Genomic DNA, 19,409 nt, shown 5'->3' with positions numbered 1-19,409 from the left:
TCAGTTCTATGCTCGTATATGTAATGTATGCTTGTGTGTGTTTGACAATGTGTATGCCAGTCGAAAAGGTGAGCCAGCCTGTCTGGAACAATTTGACTTCCACTGAATTTATATTGGATTTCAATGAATGGTTGTGGCATGTGATGTTTTTGCTGCACTTTCTGATGGCTGCAATCATCACCAACACACCTCTGGGAGAAACTTCTGGCATGCTTGTTTATGTGCTCAACCAGCACTCAGCGGTCACGCTTTCCGCTAACAGCTGTGCAGCCTACTAAGCTATAGCACGTCCTTCCAAAAACCACACAATAAATATTAATGATTTGGCGTACGAGGAACAGAAAGGGGTGTCAGAGAAGATGGATGACATGTGAACCACTCCTTGCCGGCACTCTGTGTATTTAGGGTGGCAGCAAACACATTTCTCAAAGATAACCAAGCAGCAACCAGACATCGTGGGATTAATTAGCAACACAATCCTTTTAAAACAGGCTTTTTATTTCTAATTTGTAGATTATTGTTCTATAAAGGAACACTGAGAGGGGGAGTCAGAAGTTATTTCCGGTGGATTGGATTTTAAACTTATTAAGCTGTTGGTTTTGTAACTTTGTTATGTGTCACACTGACTTCACTGCCTAAATGAAAGTGTTCAGCTGCAATCTAAGCAGCCATTTAATAACTAGACATGCAGGAAAACATTGCATTTAGATGGATACATGGATAGGTAAAGTGTTTTGGCTGTTTTGGGATGTATGTACACATTCATAGACTGTTGTCAGGATCCAGGCATGCACTGTTTTTGTTTTTTTCATTTTCCTTCCTCTTTCCTCTCTTTCCCTTTTGCTGACTCTTTGTTCTCAAGCGGAGAGGTGGGTCCATCTGTGCTCTGCCTACAGGTGGAGCAATCCGGTCGCTCAATTGCAACGCATTCCCTAATCAAACTTTGTGTTTTTAAGCACTGACCTACTGCTCAAGATGGTGAGCAGTGGTGGGATATTGGTTCTCCCAGTTTAGTCTTTGCACTTGCATTTTTCTAGCATGTAACACTTTCTGCATGCCTGTTTTCCAGTTACCTGTGTATGCAGGTTCATTGGAGTTGTTTCCCACATTCCAGTAAGAAGTGCAGAATACAATGCAGCAGGTTACGTACCTCCATCCATGCTGGAATTCGTTCCACAGTGGAATCAAACTGTTTGTCAACTACCTGTCCACTCTCCAGCAAATTCACCTTCAGTCACAACTTGACTGCTTGCTTATAAGCCTCCCAACATCACCTGCTTCCATCTCCACAAAAGGTCACAGGACTAATCACTGTTAGTCTTCAGTAACTGTTATAGTTCCCTGGTCCTTGCTAACTGCCTGTTTCCCTGCCTACAGAAACCTCCAGCATTTCCTGACAACACTGTTCTTAGTTTAACAGTCCATAGTTAACTCCTTCAGTTCTGTCAATAAATCTGTCAACAAACAGAAAAAAAGAGGGAATCTGAGATCATTTATACTTTTGTGCCTTTTTTCTTTTTGAGGATTGATGTAATATGTTTTTTTTGATATGCAAAGTGATGACCATTTTTGGTCCTCATTCTCTTCAGAGGCCTGTTGGTGGGTTAAGAGTAAAGTTCTGGCTCATGTTAAGGGAGTGTGAATTTTGGATAATGTCAACGAGGATCCTCACAAAAGAAACGCTAGGACATGTGAGTGTTTGATGGCTGAGTAAAGGTAGTTTAGCTGAAAGATCTGTAACTTCACAGCTCTGTGAAACTTCACACACACAGACACAAAACAGCAGATGCACCCAAACAGACACACTGACAAAGATGCGCTCACACAGGCAAAAACACAAACACACACTCGCAGAGCGTAACAAAGACTCCTGTGGTGCACCGGAGATGAGAGGCGCAAAAGGATGCCAGAATCGCAGGGAGTGACAGCAGAAAGGTAGGGAGAGGAAACAACAAAAATGAAGCTGACATGAAACACAGGTGTGTGCTGTAGTGGAATAGTAAAGAAACAAATCCACACTCTCAGCTGTACACATTATGTCGTTTTTCTCCCTAGAAAGATGTAGGGAAAAGAACTGTGGAGTGAATAAAAAAAAGCAGACAGCAGGAAAGAAGCTGATGGGAGTTAATTCTCTGCCCGTCACTTTTCACTTCAGTCAAGCCAAGCAAGATGTGGTTTCTGCCTCCGCTGATTAGGCAGTGAGCCAAATTACATCGGGACAGACTCAACAGCGCAACGCGAGTGAAACAACTGACTGGTGTCTTTGTTAGCTAAGCGCAAACCTCCTATTCTTTTTATCAAATCTCCTTTCATTGCTGGCAACAACAAAAAATCTGCATAAGTATGGATTGTTAAGTTATTACACAGCAAATCCTGCTAAAGGCTTTACGAATGACAAGATTATCAACAATGTCTCTGAAATCTAAAGCTCTACAATTTGTTTCAAGAAAAAGAAATAAAATGTGAAATGTAAATAGAATTGCTAAAATTGCACAGTAACAAGCCTTCTCCTTCTCTCTCGGCACATTCACTGAAGGATTTCAGCCCTGTCAACTTACTATTATTGACTCTCAGATTGGATCACCATGGTAACAGGCCGGAGGAAGTAGCTGACTGGATCTACCCTGCATCCAAGGCTGTGAGCTCACAACACATAGACCTGAACGTGTACAAGCACAGTCACACACGTATGTACACTTGCACTCAAGTACACACAACCAATGAGACAGAAAAAAAAAACCGGACCACTTTAGTGAGACGGGGACCAATTGGATGACATTTAAATGGATGGAAGCTTCGGCGGAACAAATGAGTTCATTTCTGCCGTTTCTGTCGCAGTTGAGACCTCCCTCTGGATATCAAACTGAGATCACGCTGAAATGGCAGAGCGACGCCTGTTGCGAATCGCACTTTTCACAGCTGAATCCCACATTTCTGCGAGTGCAGAGCAGCGAGAGATAAAAGCGACAGGAAAACAGAGACTTTAGATTTACACAATCAGTCCTGCTGCTCCCAATCAGCCATGAAGGCAGCAACGCAGCAGGAGTGGAAACGTACACAGAGCTCGTGTGCATGTCAAACGACAGGCGCACTCAGGTACTCTGTGTTTGGCAAAGAAAAAACTACACTTTTTCTTATATGTCTTATAGATGCAATATTGAAGGATATCAAAGACTAATTCGTGAGATCAATCAAGCATTTAATAACCAACCCTGATTTGAAGAAGCTCTGCATTTTTATGGGACTTTTAAACTATGCCTAAATGTTTTTCTTTTGTTTGTTTATTCATGATCTGCACCAGAGGAAGTGAATGAATATTAAAGAGACAATCATAAGCTCAAGGAAAATTACAAATGCTGTGACCAAAGTAACATTTGCTCTGGTTAAAGATCAAAAAGAGGTAGATGAGAACTAATGAAAATACAGGGACCAGTGAGATTAAAGGCAGCATTTAGAAGATTTAACACAGCTTGTGAATGAAGTTGTGTGTGCTTTTTCAAAAAAAATAAAAACTATAATAAGATTTTAAATCCTGGGTGGACTGCTTTACAAAGTAATGTGTTACTGTACTAAATTAATAATCACATTTCTGTTACAATTATGCCAATATTCATTACAAATGATCTTCAGTTGTCTGCATGATAGGTGGATAGCAAAAAAAAAAAAAATGTCAAAGGTGCATTTTTCCCTCTGCACAATTACACTAAAATCAGCTGGTTTCAGTTTGTGTGAAAGAAGAAGGAACATGGTAGATCAGTCTATGACTTCTCAGGAGCACAGATATGGACAGTACATTTATTTTTATTCCACAAAAGGACGAGTGTTATGGTACATGGCAAATCACACCCAGGGCAGAAACAGCTGCATTATACTAACACAAAATGGGCTCATTGCAAACATCTGCACAGACAGAATACTATGTCATGTTTCGGCTGTGTGCAGGCAAGAGAAGGACCCAAACGCAAAACTCACCACGCAGGAATAAAACTCAAAAAGCTGCTTTATTGCAGAATGGCACAAAAATATAACAAAACTAAACTGGGGCATGGATAAACTGACACACAGGCCACGAGGGAGACTACGACACTAACAAAGAGAAACACAGGGCTCAAATACACAGAGGGATAACGAGGGAACGAGACACAGAAGGAGAGCACAGCTGGGAGTAATCAGGCTGGACGAGACAAGGGAAGCAAAACTAGAAACACTGACATGAGACACGGACCTTCAAAGTAAAACAGGGAACACACTGACTGAACTCTAGACCTGTAAACTTAACAGCAACTGGGAAGACAGAACATAGGAACCTGAAACATGGTACAAAAACGTCACAGTAGACACAACATGGAACACAGGGAAGCCATATTACAAAGCCAAAGAACTAAACCTATGATAACCATAACTGAGACCTAGGGAAACAAGAAACAGTACAACAAAGGACTCAAAACATAATCCATAATATAAAAACACGAGATCTCTTCAAAATAAAATAGGAAACATAATGAGACGCAGACATGACAACCAGAACTTGACAACGTAAGACACAGACATGAAACACATGAAGAGCAGGGGAGACTTAACATGGGTTGGAAACACAAGGGGGTACTAATAAGCAAATGAACATAGGAGACCTAATGAGCTTAAACATACTATAAACATCAAAATGAACTAAAACTCAAAACACTGGGTCATAAGACCCAGGATCGTGACATACTATTACAGTAGGTGAAGAACCCAGAGTGATGTTTAGTCTGTCTGTATGCAGACCCGAGCACAGCGGCCACAGCCCGATCTTCAACAGGTAACAAAGTCAGTGGTGAGTGACTTTGACACAGCCAACATATTGCAGCCTCCATTTTTACCTTTACATAGTTCAACTGTAGAATTGCTGTGGCAACAACTTTGCTACATCAGAGTTGTTGCCACACCCATTTGCTCATAGGGGGTCATATGATTGTTGGGTTTTTCTGTGTATGTATTACGGTAGCGTCTACCTTACAATATAAAGTGCCTTGACGTGACTGTTTTTTGTGATTTGGTGCTGTATAAATAAATAAATAAATTGAAATTGAATTGAAAGTTAAATTGAAATCTCTTTGGGATGATTTTCAACTTTTATATTCAAACTTAAACACTAAAAGAAAGATTGTAAGCATGTTCTCATTGGGATAGGCATTTGATTCGGCATGTGGCTGTAGGCTTACATTGTTAACTTGTAATAATATGATAGTGCGCTTTAGGTTATGTTAAAGAGTGACGCACAAATAATGTCACATGAAGCGTAAAAAATTATTGTCTCTTGGGAGTAATTAAGTAATGTAATGCATTAGTTTTCTTTTAATAATTATCTCAGTGCAGAAAAGAAAAGGGACTAAGAGTTTAATAGATAAACACCAGTGTACACTTTAAGTCTTACTTTTGATGTACAGAAAAGCACCTACATAAGAAAAGAAAAGAGCTAATTCATGAGCAGAAATGTTACAGTATAAGTCAGTATACAGTAGTCAATATGTGTCAGTGAGGACTAGAGTGTCAAACTGCTGTGGAAACTAACCTGCACGCTGTCAAAGAGCAGAGCTAATTTGGAGCTTTGTGTTTTTGTTCTGCTTACATGTCATTACTTTTCTTTTTGCAACCTGCCAAAACCAAAACTAAAGTTTTCAACATTTAAAATGTCCATTGTGCTTCATTCTCTTCCCGCTCTTTGCGCAGCATCGATTGTTGTTCCCTCAAAGTCCCAGATCAGAAAAGAGTAGTAAAAAGCAAAAGAGACCAGAAGCAAAACTTGCATTAAAAGAAAAGACACATCTTCAGAGACACAACTCTTCTTCTGAGATAAGGTCAAAGGTCAACCTGAATGGGCAGGAACTTAGCTTGGCTGCATTTAATTAAGCACAATTTTCTAACTCTCCCTCTACCTAAAACTCGTCAGCTCAGCTGTCTTCATTGGTTTTCACTTTTTAAATTTAATTGCGCTATCTTAAGGCTCATATTTTAGGAGATTCACAGTTTGCTTTACGCAGTTATTGCCCCCCTCAATATCTCAAATGTGTTTTCTTTGCCAACGTTTGTTAATACTTGACATCCCAAGTTATTACATCATCACAAATGAGCCAATTTACTTATGAGAAATCCCTGGTTGCATTGTATCGAGTATACAGAGACAACTAATTCTAGGTTATTTTCATGCTTAAGAAACCCTGAAATTTATCAAGATTCTCAGGAAAGTTAATTGGGATGTCTTTCTAATGATTTCCAAGAAAATCAGCATTTGTTTATTTAGACAAGCATCTGCCTGAGAGACTACAAAGGTACTTATGCAATAACTGTACTTTGTTTTTAACCTGAGACATGGTGAGGGCCGTACACATTTCTTCTCCATTTTTATCTTCAATTTTGGTTTCATTTTCAGTCTCAACTGTCAGCGTTATGTGACCTTCTTTTCTTTAGACTGCATTGATTACACGGTTCTTACATTAGAAAATATCCAATAATATGTCTGTCGTAGGATCTGGGTAAAAATCTGTTCAAAGCAAACCCTAATGCAAACAGTAGCTGTAAGTACCCCTCAGTGGTGTTCTGCGGTGACATGTAGGCCACGTTTCCATGAAATGCCCCTTTTCTCACATGGGAATTCCCATAATGAGAAACAAAACCAGCTGGACGCAGGTGTTCTCTATAAACCCATACATTATGCCACAGGGCTTCCCTGTCTCCCCCTCCTCAACTTCTTTGTCTACATTCACCCCCTCCTTCTCCATTTCCTCTATCTCCTCTGTCTTCACTGACACATAACTCATTAACTCCATCTTCCTAAATCTACCTTTGTCTCCACATACTGGTCTTAAACCATCTTCTTATTCTCTTTTGCATATACACAGAGGAATACCCAGTCTTCTTTTTTTTATTATCCTCGCTTGTTACCTTGCTTCTCCACCTTCATCATCTCTTCCTTTTGGTCCTGCACAGCTCTGTTTTTCTTCTGTATTTTTTTTGCATTATCCTCATCCTGGAGTAGCTACTTTCAACAGCACAATATTACTAACATTAGGAATATACTCTCTGGAAATAATGCTGAAAAACTCCTTTTATCATTTTTACTACTGTAATTTTGTATAATCAGGTTGTCCCAGAAGCCCCTTTTAAAGTTTCCGGTTGATCCAAAAATTAAGGTAAGCTAAGAACTAATAGAAATTAGAAAGAGGGAATGTATTTCATCCCTGCACACATGCAGCGTTTACTAAAATGAACTAATGAGTAAAAGGGGAAGCAATCCCATTTTTACCTTTACCTTTTTCGCAAGTAGCGCCACCATAGCTGGGCAGACAAAGACACACAAAAGAGTTGATCTCATCGATGCAGGTTCCTCCGTTCTGACATGGATTCGACTGGCAGTCATCAATGTCTGCAGGGAGAGAGAGAACATGAGGAGGTGAGTGAGATTAGACAGAAACATAGACGTATAAACAGCACTTTCCAAATGGCTACTTTTCTAAACTACCTGCCACAGCTTGTTATTGAAAAAAAAAACCCTGAGAGATCAAACTTTTGCAGAAATTAGAGCTGTTTCTGAGAAAGTTATAATTAAAGCGAATTGATTGAACTTCATCAGCGAGCGGTTTGGGATGCACTGAAGCGCATGATGCTAATTGCAATGTGTTTGCAGGACGTGCCGCAGTTCTGCTGTCAAACTTGAGCCAAAAGAGAGAGGGAGAGTACGGTGGAAGCTATGAAGAGAGACAAAGCGGCATGGAGGAAAACAAAGAAAAACAGTTAAAATGAACTTCCAACTTCAGCAACAACACTGCTCCCACTCAAAAGTTATCTCGCTATAGCAGCTATGAAAACATGTATAATAATGCAATTTAAAATTTCTCAAAGTGACCAGAAACAAAATGCCGAAGCCATCGCTTAGATGTGATATTAAAACAAGTTTAGATGTTTGTGCACAGGCATATCCAAATTCACACATATTTCACAGAGGAGTTGCCCGGGTGAGAGTTCCCATTCTGTTGAAAAATGGTAGCTGTATTTCTCTGGCTGATCTGTGCCTGGGGGCAAAATCATTAAAACTGCAGCTGGTATCCCACAGTCCTCTGCCATCACAACAACTGAGTGAATCCCTGGAGCTTTGGCAAGAGGTCACAGGAGGGGAGGAAAGGTGAAGGGAGAGGAGGGAGGCAGCGGAAAGACAGAAGACTGAGGGAAGATGAGAGGATAAAGAAATACTGACAAACATGGAGAGGAGCAGAGTTAGGAAGGAGAGGTGATGAAAACAAGGATGGGTGGAGAAAGCCATTCGGAGAGGTGATACGATTCTGTGAGTCTGGGAAGTTGGCAAGTTTCAGGGTTGGATTACAGCGGCTTTGCAGGCAGACTCTGTTTGGGGCGGAAGAGTCTGTTTGGATAAAACAGCATGACAGCTTCATTGCTGGTGCCCCGCTTTGGGCTGGCTGATATCAAAAGCTGAATTTGATGCAGGAGGTAGAGACCCAGCCAGAGGAACCGGAATGAGATGCTTGGTTTAGTGTATCACTGGAAATCCGTGTATAACTGCCTCTGTCTGAGTCACGACAGGGTGGAAAAAGAAAGTACACGAAGAAACAAAATAACAAAGCAGAGATACGCAGAGAGTAAACACTTCCCACACCATTAAAATGAGCTTTAGGTCTGGCACAGATAATCTGACATTATAAGTGGGTGGCTGGTCCAAATTTTAAGGGGCAGTGAATGGAAAGGCTTTATCATTGTTTGGCTTTAAAGCAGCACATCGTTAATTTTTTTTTATCTTAAATGCTCAGGAACTTATCAAGAAGTTTGATATGTAAAAGGTTATTATAAGTGCATATGAGGGCAAATTTCACTGAAATAAAAAAAACTGATGTCAACAGAGTTATCTTGGCTCAGCTCTTTTGCTTAAATTTCATTCAAATTGGAGGTTTGATCTTTTAAAAGAAACAAACAAACACACCAGTGTCACTGGATTATAGTTCCATATATGGGAAAGCGAAAACCAATGGGGGAGCTACACAAGTAAAAAAAGAAATCTATTCCGATCGATTCCTGGTGAAGTATTGCAAAGAGTTATCAGAGTTAGTTGTTATACAATTGATTTTACTGTGCCAGTAATCAAACTATACTATCATCGCTCATCTTCACCGTTTTTGGTTTGAATCTGTCTTTTATGACTCTCACAATCTTTAGAAAGTGCAACACTAAACAGCTGGAGACTGCAGCAGGACTGTTAAATGCTTTATAAACTGCTAAACAGGATAGGGCGGATCAATACTAATAACCCAAATGGCATGTGAAGTACTGGACTAGCAATGCAACCTATGTAAGTTATTAGCTGTCAAATAACCTAATGTGAAATCAATAAAGTTAAAATTAACAGCAAGTACCCACAGCCACATATGCTTCAGAGAAATGATGATATACAATAAGATACTACAATGAAAGCCTCAAAGTATAATGATACAATATTACTGTATAGTCCTCTACTAAAAAAAAGTTTATTTATATCTGGCTTGCTTTTACTGCATTGGCAGTGTGTTTGGGATGGCTGCTGAAAAATAAAGCTGTTGAATTCATGGTGGATCAAAATCTGAAGAATGGCTTCTTGACAGCCACCCTTCCACTGAGACCATTTCTGATGAGGCTTCATTGAACACTAGCGCAATCAACTAAAGCACCAGATTTATATCGTCGGCCTGTGTCAGGTCTCAATTGGATTTTTTGGGGGCTTTCAAATACTGTTTATCTGTTGCAGATTTTTCTTTTTTTTAGGCTTGCCACATCTTTTTTCTTTTTTGTCCTCCAGTTTCCAAGTGTCCAGTTTCCTCTGATTTTTTAAGAACACACTGCACAGTGTACTGAGATATGGTAAATTTTTAAGCTATTAGCTCTTTGGGAATTATCTTACAATTTAACAGTATGTCTGTAAAAGTGTGTTCTCGCTGGCATTTGTTTGCCCCTGGACTAAAGTGAAAGACTGGACTGAAGATGAGTTAAAAAGTGATCAAAGTCCAGCTTGGAAAAGCCCAGAGAACTATTGTTCAAAACCACATTTAAAAAATTAACGCTGTCTCCTTAGAAGCCAAAAAATTAATAAATGAGGGGTGATTCAACACTTCAGCACATTATTGTAAATGTGAGTTAAACAGCCAAACAAAAAGTCAGCAGCTCTCTCTTTGCTTTCGCTGTATGAGATAGCAATACGCACAAGGCCTCAGCCATTGTGAACGGCACAGGGGTGATTAAGTTAGTGAAATCAGTCATAAAGTAGACAGGGCCAACTCTCAGTGTAACACTCAGAAAGTTGATTGTGTTCATCGAGATGAACACAATCAACACTGGCTCACTCATTTAAGTCACCTGGATGAGTGACAAATGTTTCTTCCAACGCTACATCCAGATGAACAGAATAAGCTTTCTTGGATTTCATTACCTGGATGATTGAGCATGCATCAAGATATTTCAGTGTAACAGAAATTCAAAAGCTGTACCATTTGCTGTATCATAAGAGAAAATACAGGCAAAATGAAAGAAATGTTACAGCAGTATCTCTGTGCCTTTTCCTTCATCACTACAATATAATGCCCAAAAGTAAAGGTTAGTAATACGCTACCAAGATTAGCAGGTGAAATTTAGCTTGTATCTAAATGAGAGATCAAGAGAAAAGAGTGAGACAGTTAAAAGTTAACCTATAAGATATAGTAGGGGCGATCGTGGCTCAAGAGTTGGGAGTTTGCCTTGTAATCGGAAGGTTGCTGGTTCGAGCCCTGGCTTGGACAGTCTCGGTCGTTGTGTCCTTGTGCCTACTGGTGGTGGTCAGAGGGCCCGGTGGCGCCAGTGTCCGGCAGCCTCGCCTCTGTCAGTGCACCACAGGGTGGCTGTGGCTACAATGTAGCTGCCATCACCAGTGTGTGAATGAAATACAGGCCATTTACCAGGCCATTTTACACATATGATCTCTAAATCAGCATTGAATATTTTGATACCTAGTCTGACTTTACCAGCTGGAGACTGGTATCATAAACATAAACACCGTATCATAAACACCGAAACATGGTTACACAGAACTGTTTAATTGAAAAACGTGAGTTTAAGTATCTTCAGTGTAGCTGAATGCAAACATAAAATGTATTTGCACAAAAAAATGATAATTTGAACCGATCTCTCAGAAACTCCAGAAAATGTCTCTCCTTCCACAGCCACACCGAGCCAATAGATGAGCAGGTTGCCAGTACAGCTGTTCAAAGAAAAAAACAGAACCCTAATATGAGCCAGCATCTGGTCTCATTAAGCACTGCAGAAGAGAGCTAAGCCGAAGACTCAAGGCACCCCTTGGATTTTAGGAGCAACAGGGTCAATAAAGTACAGCTCTGTACATGAGCTATTAGTGGGGCCACAGTAGACGACAGATATTTTCTCAGTTGAGAGCCAAGAGCACAGGGGATATTAATAGCTTCATGTTGTCAGGTTCACAGAAATCTGAAGAAATTTAAGGACAAAATGCTTTTACTGTATATACACTCACTGGACGATTCATTAGGTACATCTTGCCAGTACCTGGTTGGTCCCCATTTTGCCTTCAGAACTGCCTTAATTCTTTTGGCATTCAACAAAATGCTGACTGTGGAGCTCATTTCAGTAGAGTGAACTAACAATCATTGACAAGAAAAAAGTCTGTGATATACTGAGCTTAGTGACATGGTGTGTTATCCTTAGAGGTGGCAAACGCATACACCTAAACAATAAAATTAGTCTAGTCAAAGGTTACAGTGGGACTCAGCAGGTGGGGAATACTAATATCTGTTTAGTGGCTCAGTGCACGGAAAAGAATAACATCTCACAGTTACTAATGTGAGCCTCAGTAGGCTTTTGTAGTGTACTGGCTGTGATCAGCTAACCTTCTGCTCTTTGTGGATTTATCCAACAAGATGTCATCAGATGTTTCAAAGCTAGTATCAAAGTCCGATGTCCACCCCCTACACTGACACTATACCCTTTATACTATCTTTATACTAGACCTATACAGTTGTTTATCCTTCACATAACTACCCAGAATTTTCATTCAAACATTTGAATAACACACAACTAGTATAGCTTTCTTTGTTTAGCAGGACGTTTCACAAAATGAAAAAAAAACATAATTTATAAATACACAAATTCAATATGTGATTAAAATGACATGTAAGCTTTAAATCTGCAGTTTATCAGTGAGCAGTCTTTACCTTTAAATCTCACCACTCTTCTTCCTCTCTGTCTGTCTTCCTACATCTTTCTCCATCTCAGAGCGACGTTAGCTCTCATTCTCTTGTCTCCCTGTGAATCCAGCAGCTGGACCTTTAGCTAGCAGCAAACTGTGCGACAAACTCCAAACAAACAGTTTGTGTGTTTTCTGATGTTTGTTCAGCTGATAAAAACGTTGAATTTGAAATTAAATGCCACTTAAAAAAATGGCACTCGCTTCATGCTTTGTCCTCCTCAGTAGTGCTAGCTAGATGCTGAAGTAGCACGTACACAACATACGGCGGGCACCTGCACTCCCTCCGGCCAATTGGGTATAAAAGACGTAAATTAACCTAAAGTAACAAGCCTGTTTTGAAAATGTAAAGAGTACAAAGTACAGATATTTCTTTAAAAATTTAGGGAGTACAATAAAAAGTTCTCAAAAAAATAAATACTCAAGTAAAGTACTTGAACTTCATTGTTTCCCACCTCTGGTTTTCCTGTTGGAAATGCGGGAAAATGAGTACACTGTGGTCATATGGGATGGACTTCCAGCAAATATATTCATATGCCACATTATTACACCACCAGCCTGAACTGTTGATGCACGGTAGGATGGATCTGTGTTTTTATGTTGCTTACACCAAATTCTTAACCATAAATCCTAAATGTTGCAACAAAGATCACCAGACCAGGCAATGTTTTTTCCAATTTTCTGTTGTCCAGTTTTGTTGAGCTGAATTATATCCTCAGGTTCTGGTCGCATCTGAGTGGTTCACAGTGTGGTCTTCTGCTTCTGCAGTCCATCTGCTTCAAGTGTTGATTTATGGTGCTGAGGCCAGCTACAAACAATCTGTCTATTTTCCTCTGACCTCTGTCACCAACAAGCCATTTTCAACCAGAGAACTGCTACTCACTGCATATTTTCTCTGCAAATGATAAACTATAGAGATGGCTAACCTCATTGAAATAAAAGCACTAAACTATGGTACTATCTAGGCAGTGAATTGGTATCTGTGTATTTGTCACAGATACTGACAATATCCTTGACTTTGGATAATCATCTATGAAATATGCATATAATATCCTGATATTTAATCCACTGATGATCTTTTCACAGATCTCTTTACATACTAACTTCACCTTTGATGTGTCCAGCTTTGAGACAATGCATCCCAGTGGAATACCAGCCTCTGAAATGCTCACAATAGTCCATATGGCACCAACAAAGCATGCCATGTTCAAAGTCACTCAAATCACCTTTCTTCCACACTCTGATGTTCAGTTTGAACTTCAGATTAATGCACTTAAAACACTGAGTTGCTGTCAAATGATTGGCTGATTAGAGATTCAAGTTAACAAGCAGCTGAATGGGTGCACCTAACAAAGTGTCTAACTGAATAAGCAGACAAACGTGATGTTCAAGTAAAGAAACATAATAATAAAGTGTTTGTAATCCACTGGTACAAGTCATTCAATATAGGTATTTTTCTGTATCACCCTGTTTAATTGTTTTATTATTTTTACAAAACCACCACTGTATATACAGTTTCCTCTGATGACATGTTCACAAAAATATATGCACTATTGACCAGAAAGAGTCAAGTATTAATTAAAAAGCTACACTTTTAGGGAATTAAATTGAAAGTGCAAGTGTCTCTGCAGTTCTAATGGGATTTATGGATATGGCAGTATTCTGATTAACCTCTTTTCTTTTTTGAGGGACACACACACCCCCAGACACACACAAAGGCAGAGCGAGAGGGAGAGAGAGAGCGAGAGAGAGAGCGCATATTCTGTATTAGCATTGGACCATCGCTGTACAATTACCAAGAGTGGATCTCAGTGAGACCAAATAAAAGAAGCAAAAGATTATGTAGGAAATGGGTTTCCTTTTCCTTTTTCACAGTAGAGAAAAGTGCACACACATGAATGAATTTTGGCCTAAAAATATGGAAGAAAGTACTTAAAAATATACATCTATTTCTTACTTCATGCCTGAGTATCTAGTCTTTAATGCAGTCCTAGCTCTTTTGTAAAAACGATAGACTGGATGGATTCACACTTGTGAATGATGACTAAAAAGGATAAGTAAATCCTCCTCTGTAGCTTCATACTTTGACCAACCTGTCTGCCCTTGAATATGAGCTTAACTCGGGTAATGCCGAGGTAATATTTGAAGCACTGTAAGAGAAACTACAAAATTCCACTATAAACATGAGTTAACAACCTGTGTAGTTCCTGAAGAGGTAATTTCATCTTCTTGTAACCAATTTAAAAGCCTTGGGGAAAAGCACACTAGTCTTTTGTCTAGATTTTTCTCAGACTTCTGTGACCTTGATGACACAGAGCTTTGGAGTAGCAGCTGAAGACCTAATAGAGCATGTATAGATGTAGGCTTCACTCAAATTTGCTGTCACTTTGGATTAAGCGAGTGTTTCTCAAGTGCAGAGCCACTGGAGGCATGGAAAACGAATTGACAAATATGAAGTGAAACTAAAGTAACATATATATCTATAGGGAAAATAACCAAGTAAGACTTTACACAGCCTTTTTTAAATAAAACAGTTATCAATCAAACATTTTGGGAAATCAGGCATTTGAGAAACACTACATTAAAAGCATAAAGAAAAAAAACACACCTAAAATGCATTTGCTATCACCTTGTCCACCGAGTAAGAGTAAAATATCCCACATACACCTATTAGTTATTAAAAAATGAGGGATCATTTGTAAAAATGTTAATGTGCTTCTTAAAAGTATAATAATAACTGTGTGGGTATCACAGGACTTCAGTAAAAACCCAAAGAATAAGTCCAACTAAAATGGTTTGCTAACTACATTTTCATTGGTATAAAAGTTTAATTACATAGTTCATTTTTTAAACTATATTGAGTAGGTGTTACTTTATCTTCCTACTTATTCAAAAGAAGGGCTGTATGAATGTGCAGTGGCTGCCCTTTACCTCCTAGTCCATTCACAGTGAATGAGAGCTGGAGGCTAGGTTTGCACTGTATACTTGTGAGAATTACCTACTTGCCCATCACTGGTTTCCAAGCTGCTTGTCTTGTCACAAAACAATGCTAAACCTTGTACCTGCAGCAGTCCGAACTATATACATCATTCAGCACAGTAAAGGTCAAACATTCAGGTTAACTTTTGATGCTAAATCTAAAGCTGCTGAAAAAATATAATATTACCATTGTGCTCTATATAGCCATGAAAACACTGTTCCTCTCCTTAAACAGTGAGATGAGGGCCAAAGTGCGGTAGGGCCTATCCACTCGATGTCCGCCCGGCTGACTTAATGAGAGGACCATCCAACTTAAGCAGGTGGCAGTGTGTGTGTGAGACTGGATTTGAGAATTTGTATGTGTGTCCACACTCTCTGGCTCATTCCCCAGCACAACCAAATCAGGCCTGGGCACTAGTACAGTCTCCAGGGAGTTGAGGAGAGCAGTGCTCCACTTATCTACTGGCAGAGAAATGGATGGAGGAATAAACAGGTGCCAGCCACTGTGGTAATTTCTGTGTGTCGCTTACAAACTCGTGACCCTACTAGCTTTTATTTGAGCCAGTATTTTAAATTGAATCGGCAGGAAGCAAATGAATGCAAAAACTTAATAAGTTACTGTGATGAAAAATATCAAATTAAGGTTTAACTACATCATTTGAATGGGGCTGTTTCTGATTGCAAGATGAAAATTTGACCTCCACTTGTTGTTTATCCTCATCTTCCTGTGTGTAGCTGAGGAGAGCTGGTGAGTTATGAGGATGGAGGAAGGGGAAATAGAGAGAGGAATATGGGGGAGGATAGTGAGAGAGCAGCCAGACAAACTGGGGGTGGTGTCACTTGACAGAATATCTGGAGGCTTACTGCAGGCATGTGTCAAAACCATAGTATGAATAATTGAAAAGGGACAGAGAAAGAAACAGAGAGATACAGAGAGAATAAGAGTGGGAGTCAACAGAAAATGGGTGGGAGAATAACATGGTCCAACCTTTCCCCCATTTCCCTTTCTGGATTATCTCTCAGTTCAATAGATCAGATTAAATTCCTATTAGCTGCTTACTCATCCAGAGCATTGTGACGCTAAAGTTCAACTCCATCACCCGGTCGACCTATCTGACATGCTTGTGCTTCCAGAGGGTCTTTTTCTACTTTCAAGCAGAGAGAGTTACACTTTTAACACTCGCCCCAGCCTGCGTGTTTCTGAATATTGAGGCCAAATAAAAAGTATAAAGCTCTTTTTCTTTTTTTTTATATAAACAAGACTTGAAAAACAATCATTATTTAATGGCTATGAATCGGGATAAAATAGGAAGAGTACAGCAAAGAGACAGTTCACTTAGGGGGCAATAAAGGCTTCGAGAAAGAAATCAATATTTCAGCAAAGGACTATGCATTAAAACATAGTATATTATTTTAGCGGTCTAGTAACTATGCTATAAAATATATACCACGGTTATAAGATTGGAACTATCCTTCTATTAAGCTCTTTAGTCTAACACGAGAAATGACATTAAATAAAATCTGTTTTTATAATTTAATTATAACGAGGATAGGCTCTGTTACATAAGTTATAAGATCAGACTGAACACACATGACAAAGACAATAACAGTAAATGTGCAAATTATCAGACTTATCAATATCACAGCTCTGATCATCATTACTGACAGATTATGTCAAACTGTTTTAATATTAATTCTTCCAGCTGCAGGTTCAGTGTTTTTTAATGGTTCTGTTTAAATAATAAATTAGTTCAAACATAGGCTTAGTGTATATGCATTTCATAAGGTCAGCAAGAACAATTAGGTGTCATATTTTATACATACATCAATGCAGTTGTAAAATTCTTTACAGGAATAGAGCTATATCTAAACATCAATATTTGCTGAGGCCCATCAGCGAAAGACGAAGCCTTGAAATGTTGTTTAAAACTTTATACTTCTGGAGAATTGACAGATCAGAAAGAGGTGATTTTGTTTTTTAACCTGTTGATCTCTAATTTGGAACATAACCTTCTCTGGAGCAACTTAGGTCTATCATTAGTGTGCCAATGCACCACAGTAAGAAGTAATCCACCTGTGTTGTACAGGATTACCCTGAAGTTACCGGAATAACCCCAAATCCTGCTTCCTGGTACAGGACTTTGTGTTTAAAGACTGTTTGAAGATATAAAACCAATTTGGAAATAAATACTAGGTCTTATATTTATTGCATGAAATTAGCCCCATTTTTGTTCTTTGAATATTCCAAATTATTTTGTCTACATATATTTCCTCTTTTTTCATGAATTTAAAAAAAAAATAAAATTGAAAATTCAGTTACAGGTCCATTTCTCAGAACGTTCTAGTTGCAAGGAACATGATGTTACTTATAAAAGCATTTACTTGCACAGAGGAAGCCCTTTTCATTCCACAGATGAAAGACAGTGCTTGAAATCTGTATATTCTTATCTGTCCCCTCTCATTAAAATTAACTGAAGGGTGACTATGTCCTTTTTGGTCATCTTTTCTGATTTTTTTTTTTGCAAATGTCCTGATCCCTATTTCAGACACTCATAAATATTCACCTACCACATCAAATGATAGCAAACGTCAAAAAGAAAAGCATTTAAGACTTTTTTTTTTTTACTTTTTGTGGGCTTTGATATAAAAATAGTAACAATTCCCTCTGATCAACTGATTTTAATGATCCTGCATCTAGGGTTTGCTTTGTAGCTTGAGAGGAGTGAGAAGGGAGTAAAGCTGCTGGGTGCCCATTCTGATTACCCAAAACCACTATAAACACCTATTGAGAGGGTCAAGATTGCAGCCATTTACCTGTCAACATAATGACTGTTTGAAAGAGCAGTAGGAGCTGTGAAATCTAGTGCTGCAGCTGACTTCTTTTTAAACCTATTTAACATTTAAGGGAAAATTCTGACAAAGAAACAGTGTCGTTTTTGCAAAATGGTGTAACTGCTTTGGTCAAAAATAATTACCCTTCCAAAAAGAGCTTTGTTAAATGATAAAAAAAGAAGAAGCAAACAAAGAATAAAGCAACAGAGAAAATTTGAAACATTCAGATAACAAAATAAAGCCATTAGTGAGCGTATATTTGCAGTATGGCACATCTATTATAATTGTGTTGACTCATTATGTAAATACCTGTATGCCCACAAAAGCAAGTGATGGAAGGTGAGAAACTGAAATCTCATTATGCTCTGTATACAATTCATCCATGTCAAACTTCTGTCGGTGGCAGGTACTGACATTTGAAAGCAAGTTTATCCTAACAGAGCTGGAAAAGCACATTTTTCTGTGTGGACTAAATGCCAGCTGTACAGATCAAGTAGCAGTCTGATCAATTACACAGAGAACCTTTGAACCACTAAATGCCATCCGAGGACTTCTAAACCTGACAGTGTGGCATAGAAGGGATGAAAGGACAGTATTATTACCACAGAGGCAGGGTAACATGCAGAAAAATACACATTAATGCACATTAACCATGACACACTCCCAATGACGCTATTGCCTTCAGACACCTATATACAAACGCATTCTTCTAATTGCCTAAGAACGACAACTGACATTATCCAAAAATAAACTGACATGTGATCCTGCAAAATGGAGGCTTTGACATTGAAATGTTCATGACAAAAAGTGTTTTTTGCTAAAAGGTTTTTTTTTTTTTTGTGTTCGTCATCTTTCATATTAAAAGACCCTAGGAGACTGGCTTCCTTTAGCTTGCTGAGGGGCATTGACATTTCCATGCCCTTCTACAAAGAAGGATACCTTTCTATTGAGTGCCCGCTCGTCCAAACAGCACACAATGGACCATGTTGCTTTGTGTCAATAACCATAATGTAGGTGAGTGCTGTGTGTGTGTGTGTGGGTGTGTACAGCGACATTAATGAGCATAAAATGAATTTTGTTATGTTTTTGTGAATGTGTGTTTAACGGCTGTGTATGAGTGTGTAGGAGAAAACAATTATATGTTTTTGTGTGTTTATAGACTGCATATCTGCAGCTGCAGCCGATGTACTTGTGTTTCAGTATGTGTTAGTGCCAAGATGCCTAAATGGATCTCTATTCTCCCGCTTTTGTTTTGAGCAAGAGCCCTTTTAGCTTGCATTTTTGGCAGCACTAATTACCATTTTTATATTTAAAAATGGATAAAAAGATG

The 19,409-nt window shown here is 38.9% G+C and overlaps 1 protein-coding gene across 3 annotated transcripts in view; it reads right to left on the bottom strand.

Annotated features, from left to right (window-relative positions):
• The window catches only part of ncanb (neurocan b), a 178,823-nt gene that overhangs the window by 38,831 nt on the left and 120,583 nt on the right, over nucleotides 1-19,409 (bottom strand). For 2 of the 3 annotated variants that reach the window (XM_026159413.1, XM_026159412.1), the window contains exon 11: nucleotides 7,286-7,405. In XM_026159413.1, coding sequence (XP_026015198.1) covers nucleotides 7,286-7,405 — 120 coding nt within the window. The remainder of the gene's footprint in view (nucleotides 1-7,285; nucleotides 7,406-19,409) is intronic. The other variant, XM_026159414.1, reaches the window with a different exon arrangement.

This window comes from Astatotilapia calliptera, chromosome 23 (genome assembly GCF_900246225.1).
Source record: "Astatotilapia calliptera chromosome 23, fAstCal1.2, whole genome shotgun sequence".
Lineage (NCBI taxonomy): Eukaryota > Metazoa > Chordata > Actinopteri > Cichliformes > Cichlidae > Astatotilapia > Astatotilapia calliptera.
The sequence above is the reverse complement of the archived record's forward strand: the minus strand, read 5'-3'. Positions and strand labels throughout refer to the sequence as shown.